The sequence below is a fragment of the Polypterus senegalus genome, chromosome 2 (genome assembly GCF_016835505.1).
Source record: "Polypterus senegalus isolate Bchr_013 chromosome 2, ASM1683550v1, whole genome shotgun sequence".
Classification (NCBI taxonomy): domain Eukaryota; kingdom Metazoa; phylum Chordata; class Cladistia; order Polypteriformes; family Polypteridae; genus Polypterus; species Polypterus senegalus.
In genome coordinates, this window is record NC_053155.1 from 53446773 (window position 1) to 53473392 (window position 26620).

The following is a 26620-nucleotide window of genomic DNA, read 5'->3' on the forward strand; positions in this document are numbered from 1 at the left end:
AGTATAACTTTGAAGCATTGTGGCATGCAGTTTTACAGTTTAAGCTTCATGGAATCATTCACCATACCCGTTTGCTGTCTCTCTGTTACTTTTCTGAGCCACTACTCTTTCAGTTTCAAGTTAAGAGTATTGGTGAGTACTTGTGCCTTTTGGAGTTACATGCTTACATGAGGATACCCTTTTTGAACAAATGTCATTGTATGGTATGGGGGGTGGCTTGATATGGAAGCAACCATGAATGAATTTCTTGCTCGCAACGAACATCTGAGAGCCAGAACTGGCTGAAAAACACTGGTTTAGGTGTATGTGTGGTTTGTTTGACTAACTCCATCTGTGGCACTGCTCACAGCAATTTCCTGGTCTGCATCTAGCGCTGCCAGCAAAGGCAACAACAAGAAACATCCCTGTAACCCAGCACTAGAAGAAGCTGTTCTGCAGCTCAAAAAATCCAATCTGTTGCACAAAATGTATGTCTTCTGTGTGTCTATTGGTAAACAAATTGTTTCAAGGAGTACCGTGACAAATAATTCTGAAAGTAAAGGTTTGGATGAGTTACAGAGTTATAAATTATTTACTTGTTACTTCAGAGTGATATGTAGTGTGTATGCATTTTGTGTTTCTAAAATATATAATTGAAACTGCAGTACTTGCTTTGAGAGATTAGAGACTTTGGAGTGCAATGGGTATGACATCTAAAATTGTTTCATTGATAACTGACAAATTGGGGCACAAAAGAAAAATGATTACAGGGTTGTACATCATAAATGTCTTGATTAAGTTCTGTAAAGTACTGTATTTTAGAGAGAACCTACTTAACCAAATTTGTTTTGTTTTATACATACTGATGTAAACAAAGGTTTTTAATCATGTGAATAGTATTAAAAATTTGAAGGGTTATACTCACTACTCTTTGACCTTTTGAAGATCCTTTATTATATAAGCAGAATAATAGACTGTGATAAGTTTGAGGTCCGTGGCGAAGTTTGGTTTCAAATACATATTCAGGAGTCTGAGTGTGCAGGTTCCAGATGCAGGAGCACATGTGAATGTGTACATGTTGCTCTGAGATTGATTGGAGTGCCTGGCTGATAGCACATTCATGTGCACATTTGAGCAAGTTTGTCAACTGCTTCATTCACACCTTGGTGGAGAACAGCACCTGCAACCAATCTTGGCTGTAAAGGGAACCTGCAACTTAGAAGGAGGGTCAAAAATAAAGGGAGATAGAAAAGAGTGATAAGAAATAGAGGTTAATTGGAAAAGAGAGAAAGGCAGGAACAGGACAGAGGCAATGTGACATGAAAGTGGAAGCGGGTGGTTGGGAAGTGAGCCCTGTTTCAGGAACATATGGCTAGACACTCGAGGGGTGCAGAAGGGCTGCACCTGCTGAGCACCCATAGGAGCAGGAGCAATCAAGTGTTTCTGGAGGGTCTCATGGAAGCCAGACGGATTGCAGTGTAGAGGGAGCAAGGATCAAAGCTCAGCATAGTGCCCTTAAAATTCAGTGGGACTGGCAACTGGGACCTGAGCTGGATTTAAGATTTGTTTGAGCCTGTTGGTGGATGTCTCCTCATGCTGAGGAATCTGTGAAGCATAAGCTGATGAGACGCAGGTTTTAGAGAGAAGCACCGAGGCTCAGATTGTGTTTAAAAGAAGCAAAACTTTTGCCCTTGGTGATCATTTTTGACCTTAAAATCATCTGATTGAAGCATACCCATTAGCAGTCAAAAACATGTAACAGGTTGATAAGTAGGGTGTGTGGGGAGCTAATACTTGCAGCATGGGAAGTCAGATCAGTGCTGGTGATGGGAATAGCTGATTAAGAAATAAGCAGCATCCTTCTACCAGTCCCCCAAACTACATCTGAAAGCGCAGGTACCCTGAGGTAACTAAAATGAGCACTGCCATGTTGACGATATTCTTTAATGCTGTTTAAAACAGATTTCTGATGACAACTGGAATAATATCAGGAATATTGTGGTTGTTTTCCATTGTCTTAAATGATTAAAGATAGCCGTTTTCTTTTGCCACGATGGATACTTAACATTTTCAGCATAAAATGGAATCTCAGGTTCAAAGTTAACTTTTGATGTGCTGGAGAATAGTTTAAAATTATATTAGTACTACAGCTGTATGTTTAAAATCAGAGCAGTGGGGTTGAAAACACTGAACCACTGTACACTGAAGAAACTGAAGGCTGCCTTTATTATGTGACCATCATGGGGCGTTTCAGCGCCTCAGACATCAGGTACAAACTCACAGATACAAGTCCTGGTTTAAATAGGTTTATTCTTGCAACTATCTTACACGAAGTTTCCAAAGGTGGTGATATGCACATTATATTTAAAGCTTGTTATTAAAATATATATGGAAAAAGTTATTTTTCATCTGGTCCTTTGTAATAATTTTTAAGTAAAGTTTTAGTGATGTATAAAACTGTAAAGTAATATAAATTAAACATCCTCATACTAACTAGGTTTTGAAAAGTTTTTTCTAACCTAATTTAACTGAACTACTGTTAAGGGGTATAAAAGTATACATGTTCCCATGATTGACTTTTGCATCATTTGAATAAATATAATTACTTTCACACAATCTGGTTTAAATTTACTTTCAAAAGACATAAAATCTTATTGATTTATTTTTCTGTGTTGATTTGGTTTTCATCATTTGTTTTATATGGTGTGACTTGTTTTTTTATTGATGGATATTACTCAGATGTTCATTTTTCTTTTTTGTTTAGTCAAGGGTAAATTGTAACTCTGTTGTATTAATTTCTCTCTTAGGAGACAAGGATGGAAGCAAGGTGACCACAGTAGTAGCTACCCCTGGACAAGGCCCTGATAGGCCGCAGGAGGTCAGCTACACTGACACAAAAGTAATTGGAAATGGCTCATTTGGAGTGGTCTATCAAGCAAAACTTTGTGATTCTGGAGAATTAGTGGCAATCAAGAAAGTCTTACAAGACAAGAGGTTCAAGGTAAGTTTCCAGACTATTTCTACTAGAATTCTGCATCATTTTATTAGTTTTATTGAATTAGGGGTGATCACTAGTTGCGTTTATTCTCTCAAGACTGTTTAAAATTATATTTTATGTTTATAGTATTTGGTCTGTACTGTCAATAGTTATCTCCATTTTAATCCTTGTATACCGCTGCTGGGGCGCTTGTTTTGATCATGCTCTGTCTCTAGGTGTGTCGGAGGACTGGGACTTTGAAGTGAGGTAAAATGGGGTGGGGTGACTTGGGGGAGAGAGAGCAAGCTGTTTCTAATCTATCCTTTTAGCACTAGAATTTGCAGAGTCTACAAAAAAACTCGTAGATCCTGCCCACCTTCTCACTTCTTCACCAGCGTCCTTTGTCTTCTAAATGTGCCGATTAAGACGAGCAACAAGCAGACGGCTATTCCATCCCCCACCGTCGCAGAACGTTCACTAAGTTTTCCCAGCTCATGCCTTGTTTGATTATCTGGGAGTGACTGAACTGCTGGAGTTTTAGAGTGGAAATAATAGACCATTATTTGGAACACATGCATTTCGTGTGTGTTCCGTTTCTACAGTAATCTGTGTAAACACATTTTGAAAACAGAAACTTTGTCATATTTTAGTAGTAAATGTTACAAAATGTAGGCATAAACTATAGAATGTGTGAAGCCTGATTTCCAAAGATCAAATGAACACTTTCACAAAAGTTTGAAAAACCCCACAACAGCTTCCGTGGCGTAGCATTAAGATTTGTCTCCCAGAGTGCAGCATGCTTACTTGCCTCAGACACTCAAGTTCGATTCCCCGCTAAGGAGGAAGTGTTACTTTTTTTTCTTTTTAACCTTGGCCGCGCCACTGCCTGCAAGCGTCTGCTTTCTGTGTGCTGGGGCGTTTTTCTTTTTTTTCTCTTAAGTAAATCGTTACGTTTAAAATGTCGATCGCGGTTATTTCTGTTGATTGATTCATGCTTTCATTCATTATGGCTAATACTGTTATCAAATGGTCGCTATTTTTGCCTGTTGTATACAATCTATCTAGCGTCTTATTCTCCACTCTCACTGCCCGCTTGCCTGCGTGCAGCATGTGTCGATTGATATATGATTTAATGTATTTTCTTTTTAACGGACATAAAATTTATAAACTGGTGTGCACTATCAGTTAATGAGATTGTCATATTTTCATGTGGGATGCTCCTTTTAAAATATTTTTTTTAACAATTGAGACTGCAATTAACATGAACAAGTGTCATTATAACTGTTATTTCTAAGATCCATAACACACAGACAGACAGAGCACTGCATAATAGAGAGACAGACAGGCAGATAAGTCACTAGATATATAAATAAACAGGGAAGGCACATGTAGTGAAAGAAAAAAAAGATCAACATGTGCAATATTCCTGCTTGCATTGAATAAGCTCACGCACTCTAACCCCTAACCTCCCCCAATCTGACTCTAAGTAACAGCGAAAGTACAGACGCAAAACAAGAGTAATAAAGAGTCCCCGGTTCAATCCCCACTCACTCCTATATTTGCCGCTTCCAGTAGTAAGCCGTTCTTTGTTTTAATATTATGCAGTAGACACATACACTTGGTTGAATTCGGGTCTCTGAGTCACGGCAAGCCCACTGCACTTAAAATCAGCGATTCTTACCACTACGCTACAAAACCTACTCTATTGTCCTTGAGCCTTTTGTGAAAGTGTTTATTTGATGTTTGGACTTCATGCTTTTACATATTCTATAGTTTATGCCTACATTTTGTAACATTTATTAGTAAACTATGACAAAGTTTCTGTTTTAACAAAGTGTTTACACAGATTACTGTAGAAACGGAACCAACATGAAATGCGTGTGTTCCAAATAACGATCTATTATTTCCACTCTAAAACTCCACTTCACTCCCAGATAATCAATCTAGGCATGAGCTGGGAGAACTTAGTGAATGTTCTGCCACAGTGTTGGATGGAATAGCCGGCTGCTTGTTGCTCGTCTTAATCGGCACATTTACAGGACAAAAGAAGCTGGCGGAGAAGTGTTAACGGTTTTAAGGTGGGCCGGATCTACGAGTTTTTTCGTAGACTCTGGTAATTCTAGTGTTAATCCTTATAATTGTAAGACCCAACATAACAATAGGCTTCATGGTAATAACTCTTGCAAAAATTGGAAATTAAGGCCAGAGATTACAGAATAAGTAGCTGTGGCTATGAATTTGTATTTAGAAAGTGTTTCTTAAAATTTACCTTATGGATCATTCCCTGTCAAATCAACCAATTTTTCCAGATATCCTATACATTTCAGTCTCACAAAATTCTGAAAAAAATATCAGATGTAGCCATGTTATATACGAGACACCCCTTAAAATTATTTTCATGTAAAGGTCAATACTTTCCAAGATACAGCCAATTTTGTGAGGGGAGAGGGACATCAAATTTGACACAGCTTTTTTTTCCCCCATGAAATTCTCAAGAACTAAACCACCTAGCAGGCTTAGATTTTGCATACTTGTACCTTTGTAAGTAAAGTACATAACAAAATCAAAAAGTTTGGTCCAGATGACACCACTTGGTAACAGCAGATCTTCAAAAAGGGGGAGGGGGGTATGCAATATTTTGTCTTTAGCTTTGCCGTGTTTAGGCTTTCAGAAAGCATACTTCAATTGATATAGCCTGCTGAAATTTTTTCAGTGTTTAGATGCCTACACAGTGCTTTTCAAAAGAATATAAATAAACAAGAAACTGCATCAGGGTTTGACCAGCAAACCTCTCAAATGTGAAAAAATCATTTTGGGTGTAAATTTCAGACCAGCTTAATTCACTGTGGAAAGGTCCAGACATGTTTTTAATTATTTTCCTGTATCCTACATGGTCCCTTCTTTCTAAAAACACAAGTCTTACTTTTCTTATGTGAATCTTTCATTTTTATTTTCCGTTCTAAACATGGTTTAAATTCACCATTTGTCAGTAATGATAATCATCACATTCTTCATAACTAACTTGGGTATAGGATTAATGGAAAAAAACTAAATCACCAAAGGTACATTAAGAACAACACATGAACAACAGAGGCTTGATTTATCATTAAATGCAACACTAGTTATAATGAAATGCTAACCTCTTAGTATTGCAGCAGCAGGAATGTTACCCATTTTCATTTTTGTTTTCAGTTGAAGTGCAGAGTGTAGGGCATCTTTGTCAGTAAGGTCAGGATGGTACTGCCTGACTGACCATTGTAGGTGCACTAACCAGTGCAATGACAAGCTGTAATGGCACCCAACAAATATTATTTCTAGGTGGCCATTGTAAAGACTATGCAAGATAATTTGGAATCATGAAACATAAGAGGCTGTCTGACACTGCTACACTTTTGTCCCTAATCCAACATTTTTCATCATAGAGATGCATCTAATCCATCAGGAGTGTGATTGTGAGAGGGCAGCAAATATTCTAACAGTCAATTGACTTTCTTCACCCGACACCCAGCTGACTTTGAGTTTTCCCATGTTCTATAGGGATGTAACAGTAGTATTCTCAAGTACCAGGTACTCTTTTGGCCATGGAGAATCTCATTCTCTGTTCAGGAACATGAGTTAGGACATTGTCATTTGATATGAAAAAAGTTTGACATTTTTGATAACTTGTTGATTGAAAACTCAATGACACAGGGTGCATTCAGCTTTGTAAAATAAACATGAAAGATTTGCATAAGAAAAGTACGTTTTTTGTGTTTTGAGAAAGAAAGGAAAATGCTGAATAAATGAAAAATATATATAAAAAAATTATCTGCTCATTCCCACTTGCCATTAAGGTGCTCTGAAAATGAAATCAGAAATTATTTTTTGGATTTGAAAAGTCTGCTGTTCAAATCCTGTTCATTGTTTTTTTTAAGAAATTCTATATAGTGATCTGAATAAACGAAAAAAAATCTAAACTCTGTGTTGGTTTTAAATATGTGTCTCTGAGGCCTAAATATAGTTAAGCCAAAAATAAAAATAAAATTTTGGTCAATTTCAAGGGCTGCTTTGACCATGCAGGGTCATTTGGACCAAATGTTTTCATTTTGTCACATACTATACCAATTAATGTACTAGCGGCAAAGTCCACTGAGCCTGCTCGGTGGTTTCATTTTTGAGCTATGGTCATGTGAATTTTTTTTGTTTTTAAATCAAAAGAGGATGGATAAAATCGACACCCCCCACCTCCCCTTGGTAAACTGATTGGATCTTGCATCAAAAAAAATTACAGGGTGTCTCCTGACAAACATGGGCACGTGGTATATTTTCCAGACTTTCTTGAGTCCGAAGTGCATGGACCATTGGTTGATTTGACATGGAATGACTCTTACCATTTGTAATGTATATTTTGTATTTTATTGAAACACAGAGATGCCAAGAAGGGTTTTCAGGTAGCAACAAATAAATTTTGATTCTTAAACACTGTTTATTAAAGTATACATCTTTAGTGTTGGTCATAATCTAAAGGGATTATTTCATTTTTTACTGAAGTAAAAAGTACAACTTTTTAAATCACTTAAAGCAAATACATATGATATTTTAAATGTTGACATGAAAATGTGCCTGCATCCACTGTTTACAGTTCAAATCATACCTGTGAATAGATTGTTAAAATGTGCTCACTTTCGTTATGAATACTAGCAGTATAATTTGTGTAAAAGGGAAAACACTGATTGAATGCTTGAATTGGTATTGTTGATCAAGACCAAGCATCATTTGTTAGTTTCCTTATTTCTGTATGACACAAGGCAGAAGAATTCTCTTTTTGTAGTTGCCCACAGTAAGTAAACGTACTTTATAATGAATTATAATTGGAATTGCAATTATCCTGTCATAATTGCTATTGGTTTACCTTGATATTTTAATTTTTATCATTAATTTTAATTAATAGAATTATAGTGAAATATGTATATTGTGCTGCCAGTTGCATGTCTACTGACAAAAAGGATATCCAGGTAAAAACTGTGTTCCTAAATTTACTGTAGGTATAAATTGTAACCTTGTAGGTCCTGCACATCTTTATTAACTGTTGCAATTGCCTCTCCAAAGTTTCACTGCTTTCAAGAAAGTCTGTTCATTTGTCAATAGTGTAATTTGGTCTGCTTTTATACCATAAACCTTCCTCCACCCATAGCGTTTTGTTTACCTGAAAGATGGAATTGTTAGAAAATTCCAATAAAATTTTAAGTACACAGCACCTATTTTAATGAACCGTTTTGTTTAATATTGGCAGTGGAGATTGGCAGAATGTTGGATATTGATTAGAACAGGCAAGTTAGAATTTCACTATTGAATTGAAATTTGGGCATCAATGTTTTCAACTTCACATTTGTCATTTTAGCAGCATCATAAAGTTTATTGAAAAATCATTTAAGGATAAATGAAACCACACATGTAAAGATAACTAAAAGTATATAGAGGATAATACAAACAAGTGACAATGTTCATTCCAGTACTAGAATTTGGGACAATTTTCTAAATGGATGGTGTTATGAACAAATAAGTTACATGCAGTGTTTGTTTTCTAAGAAAAAGGTGGGGGTACTCACATGAACATTTCTATGAACAGCATTTCATAGGGACATTCATACTTTGATATGTCTTCCAATTCTGGTTCTTTTTCTCTTGATTGCTGCTTGCTATTTGCATCTACTGCATAGTGATGTTCTTGAAGCAGCCATAGGTTCCACTTATCTGTATGGTTTGAATGTAAGAAGTGGAGGTCCTATGATTTTCAGGAGCATCAGTGCAGAGGTTTTCTGTATTAACAAAGACGGTCTTGATGGGGTGAATGTCTGAGTCGTCTGAGAAAATCCTCTTTCACATTCACTTGATATATAGCAATGGTGTTTGTTAGAGGAAGAGGTCTATGTGGCATTTTACTTTCTTGAAAATAATCACGAAAACTACACATCACCTTTCTTTAATTTTTACTTGTGTGCCAGTTTTCTAATCTCTGTTTCTCTAAATTTAACTTGCCTTTTTCTATTTTCTGGCCAGTAATGTGGATCTAACCCTTCAGCATAGTCGGGCAAATCAGCATATACTGTACTTCCCCTAGTAATCTTTTTTTTCTAAGGACTTCTTCAAACTTTTATTGAAATTGCCTGGATTTAGAGGACAGCTGTGTTTGTAGCCAGCTTTGTGGAGATCAACACCTCTGTAATTAAAATTTTCCACATTTTGGAGGGATGTACTGTAGTATGGACCAGAATTTCTAATTCTTTTGTAGAATACTTGCATTGTGCTTCTTATCTTGTTGTCAGCAGTATACAAATTGATATCTCGTGCTTGCAAGTCCAAACTCAAATTACTGAGTTCTTGAAGAGCATCACACATCAATCCCAAATCTTGGATAAAATCACAGTGTGATTTTTTTATTTATTTATTTATTTTCTCTTTTTTTTTTTTCAGCAAAACCTCATAAAGACTGTGCTTTGTTTTGCTTCTCGCAGTATCTTTCTGTGCTTGCTGGAAGTGATGAACTAGTGCTGGAAAATCTGGCTGCACTGCATTAACTGTACAGAAGCTACCCAGCAAGTATTCAAGATTCTTTTAATTTTCAGGAGCTGCAATTCTAGTGAAGCAGCACACTCCTGTAATTATCTTGCATTCTTTGGCTAAGCAGGGTAGATCACATAACGTTTGTCCATAAAATTCTTAAACCTATTTACCCCAGCCATATTATTTACTGCATTGCTGATGGACAACTCCAGGTGATGGTTAGAACAGTGCTATATGATAATACCTGGAAATGAATCTTGTAGCAACTTCCTAACACCACTACGCACACCAAACATCACTGCAGCACCATCACAAGTGACATACAGAAAGTGGTCCTTTAAATAATCCTCTGACATTCCAAGGTGTTCTAGATGACTGATCAATGTACTGAAAACTCCTTTGGCAGATACATTATGAAGTTCAGAAGAACTACATGAACATGTACAATCAAAGTACTTTTACTACGGACATTAGCAGATTTGTCTCTAAATAGAGAAAGTTTTATTTTTACAATTGGTAATTTGATTGATTAAAGTCTTCCTCATTTAATTTCCACTATGGTTTATTTTGATGATGCAGACATTCGTGGAGTGAGGTGTGTGTCCCATATCTATACCATTAAGTACCTGAAGGTCTATGACCTCTTCAAAGCTATTAAATGTTGGGTTCTTTTTGGCTTATTTTTTAAGCAGTTTGAAAAACTTTAGCTGTAATATCTTTATCACAACACAGAGTTTTCAAGTATATTTTTTCTAAAGCTTAATTTTTAGCTTCTAACTTGATTTTTTTTTGTGCTATACTGTGGGCTACGCTTTCCTTGTGGTCATAAATCTTGTTTCTCAGAGGCATAAGTTGTTGTCAGTATTCACCTAATGTACGGATTTTACCACTCTCCCACTCGGAGGAAATTTTCATTCCCGTCTGTTTATCTTGTCTTGTCTTGCGGTGCTTATAATTTTCTAATTTCACTTTCACCAAACAACAAATCTTTTAATTCTCGCAGATACACCTTTTCATTGGGAAGAAACACTACTTTTCCCAGATGGCAACAAAAAATTAGACGATCTAAAAGTTAAAGTTTAAATCCGAACAATATATTAGATCTCTTTTTGCTGTTCCATTATTTCACCGAGTAATAATTTCTGTTTGTTAGCGCTAATGCGATCTTTGCTATCATTATTTTGAGACTTTGGAATTTTCGTACTTTGCATGTGTATCGCACCAACGTTTTTGAATTCTTTACGACGTTCTACTTTGTCATCTACTCTTTGTCTTTTATTTGTGGCCCTGGGCGTGATTAAATCTCTTGACACAAAGTCTTGTCTCGCGGGAAGTGAAAGTGTCTCTCTGAGAAAGTCACGTCTCGTCTCTCCTCCCAAGATTTTGTTATTATAATAGAGAGACTACGCTCTCCCCAAAATTAAAAATTACCATATTATCAATGATCATAATATTAAAAATTGAATAGCGAAAAAAATAAAAATGTACTCTTTTTTTTTAATACAAAAGCTAGCTTATAAAGTCATGAACATCTCCAGAAAATTTGGCCTTTGGTTTTTGAGCCACTCTTGAGATATCATTACTTATCTGAAGTAATAAACCGCAATTCCTTACAATGCTGTTGAATAGCAGTTTTTGATCAGTGAATGGTACTGGGTTATTATGGTTCATGAAAACTAAGACTAAAGCCAGAACTAGAAGTGAAAATAAAATTTTAATTGAAAAAAAAATTACATTTAAAATGGATAAAAAAAGACCAAAGTAACTTAAAAAAAATAGAATCAATGGTAAAATCAGAATAGTTTGTTCTCTTCAGTTAACATTTTTTGAATTCTTGAGAGACACTGGCCTACTAAAAAGGGCCTTGAATTACGTAAATCATATCTGAGATCATGCACTCTTACACATGGTATGCTTTTATCTACATTACCAGTACTGGCAGTGTTGGTTTGTAGATTTTTTGCAGGAACAGGTGATGATTCTGCATCTTCATGTTTTCTATTGTGGCTCACCAGCACAAAATAAGTACTTATTTTATTCATCTCAGAAAATCTGTAGATCACTTTATGATTAAAAAATGACTCGCGTGGCATGTGCAACTAAGCTGGTAGCTGCTACAAAGTGGAAACGATAGTGAATGTATTTCCGAGGTGGAAATGAAGCAAAATTGCCAACATAAAGAAAATGGAAATGATGTTTTGAGTATTTCCCTTCAATCATCGATCAGGATTGATCTTTATTAGGGGTCGGCAAGCTTTTTTGGTGGCTGGTCAAATTTTCAGTAATGACTCGTATAGCAGGCCATATAAATTTTAGGCATGCCTGTGATCCTATGTTCATAGGCATGCTTAGATGTGTTTGTCAGTAACATGTTAATGACAGACTTTAGCTTTTCAAATACTTGTAACAAGAAATGGCTTAATTATAAAACTTTGAGCAATTATTTTAATAATTTCTAATACAAATACTAGTGAGAGAATTGTTTTAAAGCAAAGGTATTTCGCTTTGACATTGTTCTGGTCATAAATGTAAAACTGTTCACTTCTGCATAGATAGTTAATATTGTAACCATCCACCTCCACAAAGCAAGGTGCCTCATGTGTAGCTGTAAAAAAAGTATGCAAGTGGGAAAGGCAGTCAAAATGAAAACACGTCTTACAAACATGAGTTCAAGACAGAACTGATTTAACATGATGAAAATAGGGTTATAAATATGTTGGAAGACAGGAAAGGTGGAGTCAGGGATGCCAGAGTAGGGACTAATGTGGCAGGTAGTTGGATTCTGGGTATTGGAAATGATGTCATAATGTGGGGCCAGAAGTGATGTCATCAGTGGGTGGACCATTAGTGATTTCACTGAGAAGCATGATTTTTGGCTGGACTGCAGAGGAACAAAAGGAGAAAGGATCAGATGACAGCTCCAACCCCTGGTTCTGCTGAGAAACCAGACTATTTGAGGCTGTAAACTGTCTCCCATGCGCACATGTGTGGCAGTAGTTACTTGTTGATTTATTGTGTTCATTAAGAAGGTTTGTTAAAAGGATAATAAAACACCTTTTTATTGCTGAAACAAGGAGTAGCACGGTTCTATTTCCTCCTATCTGGGGAAGGTTATTACAATATCAATTGAAACGTTGGATGTCCCAACAATTAATTGCAAAAAAATGTATATATTAATACATGCTTTAATGTCTGTGTCCCAGTTTATCTCATTTTAAAGTACACGTCACTGAGGAATTTGGTTTCCCTTTGAAAGAGTGATATAATCTGCTGACCATTTTATCCACTTCTATTTAGAGCTTCATAAATGGTATCACTTTTACTATTAAAGCTAGTTGACATTCAAGAAGCTAACATAGTGTAATTCACACTTGCTGTGCTGTGTGATGTACTGTACTTGATAGTAAACATCAGTGCATAAATAATTAATCGGGTATAAAATGCAACAGCAGAGTTCATTGCAATGAAAAAGCGTATTATATATGCAGCAGCATATATAGAGAAGATAAATTGCTTTAGTTTTACAATAATCTCTTTAAATCAGACTGCAGCATAGCCTGCTAAATGTTGTACATATTTAGATTCTAAACAGCATTGTAATTTTTTGTCTTATCACATGTTTTTCATAATGACTTTGGTCAACACACTACAAGAGTATATAAGGGGTTAGTAAACCTTTAGTTGCTAGCCGTTTTGTCAGTAATGATTTATGCATAGGGCAATATAAAATCTAGGTGTGACTATGAACCCAGGTAATTTACATGAGTTAAAGACAAACATTAACTTTAAGAATAGGTCCACCGACAAATGGCTTAATTATACAACTTTTTATTAAAAGCTATTAAGGACAATGCTCAACCATGAATAAGAGAGCAGTTTTAAAGTAAAGTGGTTCTGCTATGACATTGTTCTGGTAATGAACATGACACTGCTTGCTTCTGCACAAATTCAATTATCAGCTGAGAAGGTGGTCATCACAATTCAAACATTTGTATGTACAGTACAGGTTGAGTATCCCTAATCTGAAATGCTTTGGACCAGAAGTATTTTGGATATTGTTGTATTCCTGGAACATTTGCATATACCTAATGAGATGTCTTAGGGACATACCTGATCATGTAGGGATATGCAGCCAAACCAGCTAAATGACGAATCACACGTGTAATAATTCACATCACCAAGTTGTTGTTATAATATATGTTGATGTGCCAAACATATTAAAACTCAAAAGTGATGAATATGATGTAGGGTTAAAACGATTCCTTGAGAAATTCAGAAGTAATTTAATTACTAGATATCATCAAACCAAATTCTTTGCATCGAAGCTTCATTTAATTCATATAACTACTTATTGGTGTCACACAAGACACTTATGTTGTGGATACATGACATGAAGACATGATTTGATGTCCTGGATTACAAAATGGAGAAGAGAGAGAAAACCTCCTAGAAATGGCAGAAAGCCTTCCAACCTGAGCTGTAGTTAGGTTGAAACTTGTAGTTCTGAAAGTTAGATTGCACAACTTAAATGCAGTTTTTATGTGTTATTGTTATTAATGATTTATGCCTTAGTTTTAGGCTGTATGCTTACCTTTTTAAAAGTACTTGTAATTGATGTATTAGTGTTGTATTTATTTATGTGTTTCAGACAATGTTTTCTTTAAAACCCAGAATGTAATATTGTATTTAAATGCACTAAATGGATTTAGTTTGGGCCAATAATTTTACAAAGTGCAATTTAAGCAATAAAAATGTGTTTTTGTCCCTAAAAAAGTAAGCCAGTTAGCTGTTAGTTTTCACTTGTATTGCAATAAAGGGATTTAGTGAGAAGCTGCTTTTGTTAACTGTAGGCAGTGACATTCCATTAACATACAAGTCATTGGCCATTTTAATGGTGCTATTCAGCACTTTTGAATGCAGGTGTTATGCCTCATCACTGGGGACAAAGCTTGTCGACTTTTATTTGTTGCTTAGCAGTACGGGGTACTTTGAGGGCTAACTGCCCCATCCACCCCTGTGTTATAGTCTTGTTTTCTCCTGACATTTAATGCTCTGGATCGTCAATTTTGTGTGGCTACTTCAAAGCACATTAAGTTTCATGGGGGTACACCCCCCACCATCCCACACTGGTAAATAAGTCTCTTTAGAATCTTTACATAAGTTGTTCACATCCAGTTTGTGATGTAAGCATATTTACATTTTTGAATCCAAGTAAAGTTTTACCCTTGGTATGGAATTTTTCACTGGGTGGTGGTGTTATGTCAGTGCTCAAAATGTTTCAGATTTTGGATTTTGGAAGTCAGTCTTTTGAATTCTGAAAACAAGATTGAAATTCACAAAGTTGGCAATCTGTGCTGCTCATTGATCATTGAAATTAGAAATATGAACAGGTTTTGATTATTGACTTGGCTTATTGTAAATTTTGAAGAACGCCAACCAATCTAATGTCAAAGCAGTGGCTGATAAAATCAGCCCTGTATAAACTCGTATTTATAAAAATATGCAAGCAAGTAGCTAACAACATAAACACTTTAGTGTTGCACACTATCCCTGTTCGTTTTTTATATGACACTGCACAACAGTTTTATATGCTTTCATCTACCAACAGTAGGATCACCTTGTTAAGAACACTGGGTGAGGAGAAGTCTGCAGGGCCAAAAAAAAAATTTTTTTTTTTTTGCATCTTGCATAAGCCCAGTAAAAACTCCCAGTGGAAAAAAACAATGCTTTTCCCATATTACCTCATATTTCTTTTCAAGAATGATAGTAACAATTTAATGATTTGAGTGTGCTTTACTGCTCTTCCATCTTTAAAACTTCATCAATAAAGGAACGTCACTGAACAGAAGTGACTCTTTAAGGTGGAGTGAGCCTAAATGCAGTAAATTTACAGTACTGTAAAAACACTGTATAGCAAGTGCAGGAAATACTTGCTGCACTTATTGGTTCCCAAGATGGTATAAATATTTACAGGAGAGTTTTATCTTGCATGGAGAAATTGCATAACTTTAGATTGAATTTTATTTGTTAATTTAGGGTAATTTTTTCATCATACTGATTAGGTGAAAATCTGACCATTTCCATTGAAACATGCAATATTGCAGGAAAACCGTCAACAGCTGCATGGTGAGTCTACTGTGCTTTGCAGCAATCACTGTCTCATTCCAGTTGTTACATTAATTAAAAAAAGAAAATCAGTGTTAGTTTACAAAATGTAATGTATGAATTCATTGTTTTTCTTTGGCTAAAACAAAGATATTTACAAAGGTATTTATTTATAAAGGTCATTTTTCTTACCCATTGCAATACATTCAAAGGTAGTTAAAAGTCAGTGAAAAATCTTATATATATTTCTCTTCTGGTTTGTCCTGCTTCTACTTCAAAACTGGTCCCACCCACACGCAGCCGACACAGCATTTCTCGATTCCTATTCGTTGTCTTCCATGTCATGCACTATACTGGCCTACTGAGCGTAATGCATCCAACAAGTACTCAAGGTGCTGCCACAACGGTAAAGTAGCTTTGCCACCTTTGCGGGAGCCACCTGTGTCTTTACAACAGCTTCTTATACAGCAAACATCAGAAGTTAAAAATTATCGTGAATACAACTGTTCTCTAGCGTTTGCTTCCATGGGTGCACAGATAACTCAACCTCTTGGGCACGTACTGTTTTAAAATACACAGGCAAATTTATCACCAAATCTCTCCATTATACGCTAACACTTCTACCTCTCCAGGATATGGACAGTTGTATGTTTTTGACACTGCACAAGCTACTGAAATATGCTTACAAAATAAAGCAAACTCTGCATGCGGCGAAAATGTAATTCTCCAGCTAGATTCCATGCTCAGAACCATCAACCCCTTCGCTATATCATACAAACACATGCATGAGATCGCTCAGTCCAATCCAACAGCATCTGTACGAATGGTTTTCAAGGAAAATCATAGGCAGGATTTATGACGATACAATGCTCCGACATATCACACCGATGTTGCAGCAATTTTCGTCGGAGAAGATGGCAAAACGCCTGCCGAAAGGGACATTTGCATCTATCCCTTAGGCAACTCCTGTAAACAGATTTCCACGCTGAATAGGAATTGCGATCCTATGGTTTACTCACTTTTATTCCCTTACGGAGACATTGGCTGGCACAAAGCTTTACAACATGTTCCCGATAAAAGAACCACTAAGCGAATAAGGCTTACTCTGCCAATTTTACTTGTACAGATTAGCAGTGAGGAATACTTTTAGTATTTTGCACTCCAACGGCAAACTATTCCAACAGTACGTCGTAGATGCGTATGTTAAAACAGGGCGTGCGTCTCAACTATCTCAGATTACATCAACAAGATCTGGTCGTGAAACTATCAGACCCACTACAAGCAAACGCTGAAAATAATAAATGTGTAGGCAAAATGATCATATTACCGTAACTATCAGGATGCCATGGCCCTAGTATGTAAATTCGGAAAGCCTGATTTATTTATCACTTTCACATGTAATCTTGCTTGGCCGGAAATTCTACACGCACACTGCGCATTTGAGAAGTATTTATTTCTTCTTGATTTCTAAATTCCTTTATCACCTTTTTCCGTTCCTATTCTTACACCGCCGTATGCTACGGGCGTCTGGTAGTTTTGTATTAAATAGAGAATGAACAAATTTATGGACATACTCGCATAAAATTATATTTGCATAACAAATTTATGTTGTTTTATTTTTGCTTCATATTGTAAAGTTTCAGATTAAAAGATGACTGTGTCAAAATGTAACTTTTTTTTTTTTTTTTACTTTTTGCTTTTTCTTTGTATACCTTTGTTTTAGTACCAATCATGCTTCACCCCTTGTTGCAGTGAAAATTAATTCTAGGGCAAGCTAACATACAGCAGAACCTTTTAATATTTAAAAAAAAAAAAAAAAACACACAGCAAGCAAAATTCAGTGAAATATACAATTCTGCAGTCATACAGTAATACTGAACACTGTGATCCAAATTTTAGCTGAATTATAACTTTGCTTAAATTGGAGAAGGAATAACACAAATGGGTGAATTCCAATCCTCTTCTGAAATTCTATGGAGTGATTTCTTGAATTCTGTTGGTAAATTGTATAAAAAAGATTTTCCAGAAAATATAAAAAATCTCTTAAATTTTTTAGAAGGTTAGGAAATAGATCTCTTAGTTCAATATGTGGCAAGTGTTAAGTGATCACATACTGTGTATCATATTTGAAGGTGTCTTAAATGTGCCCAGAGCAAGGTTCAACCTGTGAGCATTGTCTTCAAGCACCTACATTGCTAGATGAGATGTTTTATGAATGTCCTACATCTAAACCATTTTGGACAAAAATATTTGAAGATCTCTTGGATAGCCCTGGATTTGGTATTTATTCTCCATGTTTATACAGCAATATTTTTCAGTTTGTTTTGTATAGCTCTGTTCATGTAGTACAGGTTCAGAGAGCTGTAACAGATTTACATACAAATTACTAATTATATAATATACAGCATTAGTTGAAATGCACAGTAAAATAAATCCAATGAAAAGATCGTAACAATATATGCTGTTTAATATTATTGTTGGCATATGGCCAGTTGACAGTGAAGAAGATGAAAGCATAAAACCCGGTCAGCAGCATCTCTAGAGAAAATAATTCTGGTTAGTTTGTGCAAAGACAAACAATGTCAGAGTTCTGGACACTTAGGCCAACTGGCTCCCCAACCCCTGGGCATTCTGTAATACAAGTTTGTGCTGGGTAGACTAATAAGACAACAGAATTTTTTTCATCTTTGAATTCCAAGGCTCCCAGTTTTTCTGATGCCTTCCCCACAGACAGACAAAGAGATTAAAGTATAGCAGTGGCACCAAGTACTGCAGCAGGATACTAAAGCATAGAAACAGAACAAAGATGGATTGGTAGAAGTTTATAAGTATTGTAATACTTTTTTTGTAAGCAGTGAACAAAAATACAATACATGCAACTATTCAGCAACTGCTAAAACTAAATTAATGAGTCTTTAGTCTGGATTCATAAGTTGAATCAGAAGGGGAATCAGTCAATCAGATCTCAGCATAGATTTGGGATACTTTTATTAAAAGCTCAGTCTTGCAAAGTTTTAAAGTTTCATTCTGGAAACTTCCTATATTTTTAAGGTGGGTTACAGGTTTTAAATAGTGTTGTAATGGGCGTTATCTTTGACTCCAGTATATCTATAATAAACCACAATTGGCATGCTAATTCTGTAAAATTAGTATTCAGTACTAGTGACTTCAGTTGAACAGAGTATTGGTGCAGTCCATTCATCCCAGTACCTTTTCGCCCCCTCAAATAACATTTCTGTTATGATACCAATATAAAAGAATGCAATGGAAAAATCAGCCTTAAAATCCTGTACCTTTGCAAAAGGACGAAGGTCCAAGTCTTTAGAGTCCTAGTGCTGCCTGTTTTGATATATGGTTGTGAGACATGGACCTGACCAGTGAAACGAAGACTGGACTCCTTCGGTACTGTATCTCTTCGGAGAATCCTTGGGTACCATTGGTTTGACTTTATGTTGAACAAACAGTTGCTCATAGAGTCCCAAATGACGCACGTTACCTGCATTGTGAGGGAGTGTCAGTTACAGTACTGTGGCCATGTGGTGCAATTACCAGAGGGTGCGACAATGTTTTGTACCAGTGCATGTTCCCCAATGTGACCTGACCTGATTTTTGACCTGCTTATAATGTGGTATTTATTTATTTGGAAACATGCTTGAACGCACAGTTCAGAGAGGATAATTTAGCTTTACATTTTTAAAACATATTTCATCATTCACAGCCCCAAGTAATCCATTTCACAGTCGCAAGGTTTGCAGCCCATCCTGGCTGCACTCTGAGGAAGGCAGGCAATGGCTGTGGATGAGACACCAGCCCATTGCACGGCCCACTCACACCGTGGCCAATCTGGAGTTGCTAATTAATGTAATGGGCACATCTTTAGGAATATGGGAGGAAAACCAACAGAAGGAGACCCATTCAGACATATTAAGTACATGCAAAACTCCACATGGAAAACATCAAGAGGATTCGGCATAGAAAGTCATTAGCAGATGATGTAAATTAATGAAATATGCAAATTTAGATTTTTGGTTACAGAGAGCATAAATACTTGCTAATTAGGAAATTCCTACATTTAACTTTGTGAAAACTTTTTTTGACTTTGTGTGTTAGATTTGCCAAAGTATGCAAATCTCTGTGGCTTATCAAAAAAATCCTAGTTTAAGCTATGTGCAAGATGATAAAGTAAGACATTAATCTTGTGGGCTGAATGTTTATTATTCTTTATTGATCCTGCTTTTGATTTTCCCAGATAAATGGGGGAGGGTTAGGTCAGGAAGGGCATCCGGTGTAAAATTTTGCCAAATCAATATGCAAATTTGTTCTATAATGGTATGGATGGGAGAAGAAATGGGATAGGGGTTATTCTGAAGGAGCAGTATGTCGAGTGTTTTGGAGGTGAAAAGAGTGCCAGACAAAGTAGAAGAGGGCAGAGAAGAAATGAAATAGTCAGAGATGCAGAAAGTAGATGAGTACAAGGTGATAAAACGCAAGGTGAAGAGAGAGGTGGCGAAGGCTAAAGAAAAGGCGTATGAAGAGTTGTATGAGAGGTTGGACACTAAGGAGGGAGAAACGGACCTGTACTGATTGGCTAAACAGAGGAACCAAGCAGGAAAAGATGTACAGCAGGTTAGGGTGATAAAGCATAAAAATGGAAACGTACTCACAAGCGAAAGAGAGTGAGTTGAGAAGATGGATAAAGTACTTTGAGAGGCTGCTGAATGAAGAGAATGAGAGAGAAGGTTGGATGATGCGGAGAACGTGACTCAGGAAGTGCAATGGATTAGCAAGGAGGAAGTAAGGACAGCTATGAAGAGGATGAAGAATGTAAAGGCCTTTGGTCCAGATGATATACCTGTGGAAGCATGTAGGTGTTGAGGAGAGATGGCAGTAGAGTTTTTAACCAGATTGTTTACTGGAATCTTGGAAAGTGAGAGGATGCCTGAGGAGTGGAGAAGAAGTGTACTGTTGCCGATATTTAAGAATTAGGGGAATGTGCAGGACTTTAGTATCTACAAGGGGATACAATTGAGGAGCCACAGAATGAAGTTATGGGAAAGAGTTGTGGAAGCTAGGTTAAGAAGTGAGGTTATTATTAGTGAACAGCGGTATGGTTTCATTCCAAGAAAGAGCACCATAGATGCAATGTTTTCTCTGAGGATGTTGATAGAGAAGTATAGAGAAGGGCAGAAGGAGTTGTGTTGTGTCTTTGTGGACCTGGAGAAAGCATTTGACAGGGTACCTCGAGAAGAGTTATGGTATTGCATGAGGAAGTCGGGAATGGCAGAGAAATATGTAAGAGTTGTACAGGATATGTACGAGGGATATGTGACAGTGGTGAGGTCTGCGGTAGGAGTGACGGATGCATTCAAGGTGTAGGTGGGATTATGTCAGGAATTGGCTCTGAGCCCTTTCTTATTTGCAATGGTGATGGACAGGTTGACAGACGAGATTAGACAGAGTCCCTGTGGACTATGATTGCTGATGACCTTGTGATCTGTAGTGATAGTGAGGGAGCAAGTTGGGGAGTTCCTGGAGAGGTTGTTGATATGCTCTGGAGCGGAGAGGAATTAAAGTCATTAGGAACAAGACGGAATACATGTGTGTAAATGAGAGGGAGGTCAGTGGAATGGTGAGGATGCAAGGAGTAGAGCTGGCGAAAGGTGGATGAGTTTTAATACTTGAAATCAACAGTACAGAGTAATGGAGATTGTGAAAGAGAGGTGAAAAAGAGAGTGCAGGAAGGGTGTAATGGGGGGAGAAGAGTGTCGGCAATAATTTGTGACAGATTGATATCAGCAAGAGTGAAAGGGAAGGTCTACAGGATGGTAGTAAGACCAGCTACGTTATATAGGTTGGAGATGGTGGCACTGACCAGAAAGCAGGAGACAGAGCTGGAGGTAGCAGAGTTAAAGATGCTAAGATTTGCACTGGGTGTGACGAGGATGGACAGGATTAGAAATGAGTACATTAGAGGGTCCACTTAGGTTGGATGGTTGGGAGACAAAGTTAGAGAGGCACGATTTGTTTGGTTTGGACATGTGCAGAGGAGAGATGCTGCGCATATTGGGAGAAGGTTGTTCAGGATAGAGCTGCCAGGTAAGAGGAAAAGAGGAAGGCTTAAGAAGAGGTTTATGGATTTGGTGAGAGAGGACATGCAGATGATTGGTGTAACAGAACAAGATGCAGAGGAGAGAAAGATATGGAAAAAGATGATCGGAAGCAGCCTAAAGAAGAAGATGCAAGAAGTTGGATGCTGCCTAAGCAACGATCAAGTTTTAGTCATGTTAAACTATTTTGGAAATGCTTGTTAACTGTCAGGCAAAACATCATACTGCTATTTGTGTCATTCATTTGTTTTTTGTAGGCAAACTAAAATTCATTAGTATAACAGCAATCATGTGATGAATGTACTGTAAGAACCTACTGTATGTCATATACATTTTTATAGTATGTTATTGAATGTATGCAGTTTCTAAGCTACAGTTGACTACAGACACGTTCAGTCCAGTTAATTGTCTGATTCTAGATTTGTACACAGGCATAAGGAATAACAAAATCTGATCACTAATATAAGGCACCTAATATAATGCCCCCTGTAAACAGTACAGCATATGCTTTTTCTGAAATAATGGATTAATGTAAAACTGGCAAGCTTCATTTTACCCAGGAAAGTGGGAGAGATTTGTACAGTAAAAGCACCAAGAGTCTGACATTTGAAATTTGGATCCATTTGACTAGTCCGTTTAAATAGTACTTATTAGTAAGGTGTTTTTTTTTTAAGGCAGGAGGTGATGCAAATATAAATATTGCATTACAACCTATGAGACAAACCAGGTTTCTATAGGATATTGTTACCAAATTTCTTAATTTTATTTTTAATAAACAGAATGGAATTTATGTTTTTGCCGAGTATTGAGTATTGTCAGATTTCAGCAGTGTCCATCCATCCATCCTCTTCCGCTTATCCGGGGTCGGGTCGCCCGGGTAGCAGCTTAAGCAGAGAGTCCCAGGCTTCCCTCTCCCTGGCCACTTCTTCCAGCTCTTCCGGGAGAATCCCAAGGCGTTCCCAGGCCAGCCGGGTCTTCCCTGGGGCCTCCTCCCGGTTGGATCTCGATGCGGAGGAGCAGCGGCTCTACTCTGAGCCCCTCCCGGATGACTGAGCTTTTCCCCCTATCTTTAAGGGAAAGCCAAGACACCCTGCGGAGGAAACTTATTTCAGCCGCTTGTATTTGCGATCTCGTTCTTTCGGTCACTACCCATAGCTCATGACCATAGGTGAGGGTAGGAACGTAGATCGACTGGTAAATTGAGAGCTTTGCCTTATGGCTCAGCTCCTTTTTCACCACGAGAGACCAATGCAGAGCCCGCATCACTGCAGATGCCACACCGATTTCAGCAGTATTGGTATTGAATGTAAAAGTACTTGTATTATGACATGACTGCCTCCCTCTGGTTTTTGAATGAGGATTTTTTTTTTTTAAAACCTTGCCACTTTTTATTAAAAAGAAGTTAACACATCCAGTTATTATACAAGGTGCCTCATGAATCTTCTATCCTAGGGAGAAATACAAAATGCCACATCTTCTTTTACTGGCTTTAGGGCTGGACTCGGTCTGTGAAAATCTGTAGTAAAAGAAAAAATATATAAGCAAAACAAAAACTAGACTGAACTGAAATTGAATCTACATTATCATAAATTAAATGAAATTCATTAAAAACATTAATGTAACCAAATATTTCATTTTTTTAAATAAGCCAATTGGAGGTAGCTATAGTGTTGACCAGTTTTCTGTATGAAATGTGTGCATTTTTAACTTTAATTGGGTTGAGTAGAGATGGCATCATGGCTTTTGGTAGCAGTTGTTATAGGGACATAAACATTTAGGTAAATCCTATGAAATTAAATATTGAATTGACCTAGTTAGTTTGTCTTACGCTGACCAATGTGTCTAAAGTAATTTGTGCGCAGTAGGTCATTTTTTGCCTTTAAGTGATGTTGAAAAAAGCGTAGTCTAAGTTGGACCAAAATATTGTGACAAAATAATGTGGTTGTAATGCATTTGCATGTAAAACCTGTTTGCAAAAAAAATGACCAAAAATGAAAATACAACTTCACTCTTTATTCGCAGGAGAGGCCACCACAGCTATAGTGTATTTTTTAACTTGTACAAGAGAATTAGAGAAGTTTATTCACAGCACATTTTTAAACATTTGTTTTCCCCCTTGTTAAATTAATTAATTGTTAGCAATGATTTTTTTAAATATGAATGCATTTATTTTTTTTTCCTTTTCAGAATCGTGAGCTTCAGATCATGAGAAAGCTGGATCATTGTAATATTGTCAGACTTCGTTATTTTTTTTATTCCAGTGGAGAGAAGGTAAGAGCACAAGCATTCAGTTTATCTTTGTATAGTTTTCGTTTTTTACATGTACTTTACAATAAAGTTCTAACCTAAAGTCTCTTTAGAGCATTAAAATGTATTTTTACATGTACTTTACAATAAAGTTCTAACCTAAAGTCTCTTTAGAGCATTAAAATGTATTTGGTTTTAAAAGTTGTGATTTGTAAGAATTAGTCAGCTTGTTATGATGTACAGTAAAATTACTCCAAAAAGCTACATTAATATTGTTAAGTTTACAATGAAATCAACAGTGTCATTGGCACGATATCAACAAAAGTTAGAAAGTTAATTGAGCAAGTTAGGTTTTAGTGAATGGTAGTGTTTGTCCTGTATTTTTGTCTCTTTTTTCCATTGGCAGCAATGTAAAGTGGTGGATGAGGGTAGTGAAAATTTTATGCTGAAGGTAAGAATTTTCTATGTTATGTGTTCAGTCTATTACTGCTCTTGGTTTTTGTGGATGATGGCTATCAAAATCGACCATAAAAGTGAAATTCCTGAAGGTGAAAACAGAGATGATCATGGAGTCAGTTGAAAAGGTAGGAATATGTGTGGTTAATATAATCGCGGAAACCAGGCACTGTTGGAAATAACTTCTAAATTGTTGCTACTCTGCCTGGAAACACACTTCAACAAACGTAGCTGTGAAAGTAATCTGTTTGTCTACCTTTTCTCGATTAAAAGGACTAAAGCTTTGGCCTCAGTGGTGGGTAGCAAGAGCAAAACCTGTCTTTTGCAGTACTTTTCAGTCCAATAAAGGTAGCTCAAAGTACATCTTATGGTTTGTTTTGTCTTAGCATATGAAAAGTAACTCTAGCCAGGTTTTTTTAGTGTTTTGAAAATTTTTCGTCATTTGGAAAAGTTGTGACATAAAGTATGATGCGAGAAAAAGATATCTCTAGTATAGATGCCTTTGTTTTACATTTTTTATTGAAATTCAGAACAGCTCACACAAAAATGAAGAGAAATATTGATAATCCACAAAAAAAAATTACTTCTGTTTAAGGCTCAAATCTTAGTTACATTCCTTTGAGTTGCGATATGTCATTGCATACTTCAGTGTACATTAATGTATGGGTATATGCTTAAGTTTATGTTCATGATCAGAAAACTATTGTTGCAAACTCATTCTAGCCTATCTGTAATGTTACATCTGAAATGCAGCAGGATATTAAGAGTTCCATCAGCGTAATAAGTTATCACTCTTTCTCATATATATCTATACTAATAAAAGGCAAAGCCCTCACTGACTGACTGACTGACTCATCACTAATTCTCCAACTTGCCGTGTAGGTAGAAGGCTGAAATTTGGCAGGGTCATTCCTTACAGCTTCCTTACAAAAGTTGGGTAGGTTTCATTTCGAAATTCTACGCATAATGGTCATAACTAGAAGCTATTTTTCTCCATTTACTGTAATGGAGTTGAGCTCAAAAGCTGTGGGGGGCGGAGTTTCATGTGACATCATCACGCCTCCCACGTAATTACGCATGCGAAAACCAGGAAGAGCTCCAAAAGCGCTTAAGAAAACATGCATTATATAATTAAGAAGGCAGCGAAATAATTAGAAGCGAGCGAGTGACATATACTACCATATTCAGCGGCTCACGTGAACTGACGCAGTACGCAGACAAAAAGCAACAGTTCCAAAGAGTGCTGAACAAAAACCGAATTACACTGCTACGCTCAAATAGATAAACCACACGCCGTGGTGCACTAGTAGAGGCTTCGCCTCTAGCGCCAATGTCCGAGGTTCAATTCCCGAGAGGGGATGCACTGAGTATGTACGCACGCATTTTTATTCATTTTACCTTTGCATCCCCTTGGTTTGAGACATATGAAAAAATATGCGGTTTACGCAGAAAGACAGATCACCAATTGAAGCTTTATGAATAATGGATACTTTATTCGCGATCAATGATTGTTTTGGTAAAGCCATACTCAGTGTATTCATTAGATGAACGGTAAAAAAGTAAGAGCGAGGGGAGGGTAACTTATTGAGGCACGCAGGCAAAACCACAATAGCACGCGGGCTCGATGTACTGTAGTGGCGTCAACTCGATCTGAATTGCGCGATCACATTTGAAAAAATATATCTTTTCAAGTTCTATTTAGTCCATATGTGTCAAACTCAAGGCCCACGGGCCACATCCAGCCCGGCGTGTAATTAAATCCGCCCGCAAGATCATTTTATATACTGTATTATTGTTATTAATGGCCCAGGGAGATGAAGCGCTGGTAACACAATAAACTACAGATCCCATAATGCAGCGCTTCAGCTGCCTTGCCGAACACTTACCGCGTTAATCAAGTCTAGCTTATGATGCTGCAAGTTATTGCGAAGCTAGCCCACACGATGCTGAAGAGAAAAGGTGATTCTGAACATAGAGCCTTTAAAAACCGATGGGAGGCTGAGTATATGTTTACTGACATTGCCGGTAAACCCTGTGTCTCATTTGTGGAGCTAATGTGGCTGTAATTACAGAATTTAATCTAAGACGGCACTATGAGACAAAACATCAAGATAACATGAAAGACCTGAATGCAATGCACAAGATACAGAAAGCAGAAGAGTTAAAGAAGAATCTGACACTTCAGCAGACGTTTTTACCGTGCAAA

General features: G+C 36.9%; 1 protein-coding gene across 4 annotated transcripts in view; it reads left to right on the forward strand.

Annotated features, from left to right (window-relative positions):
* Positions 1 to 26620, forward strand: part of gsk3ba (glycogen synthase kinase 3 beta, genome duplicate a) — a 223119-nt gene that overhangs the window by 96449 nt on the left and 100050 nt on the right. For all 4 annotated transcript variants that reach the window (XM_039743696.1, XM_039743698.1, XM_039743697.1 and 1 more), the window contains exons 2-3: positions 2787 to 2980; positions 23899 to 23982. In XM_039743696.1, the coding sequence (XP_039599630.1) occupies positions 2787 to 2980; positions 23899 to 23982 (278 nt within the window). The remainder of the gene's footprint in view (positions 1 to 2786; positions 2981 to 23898; positions 23983 to 26620) is intronic.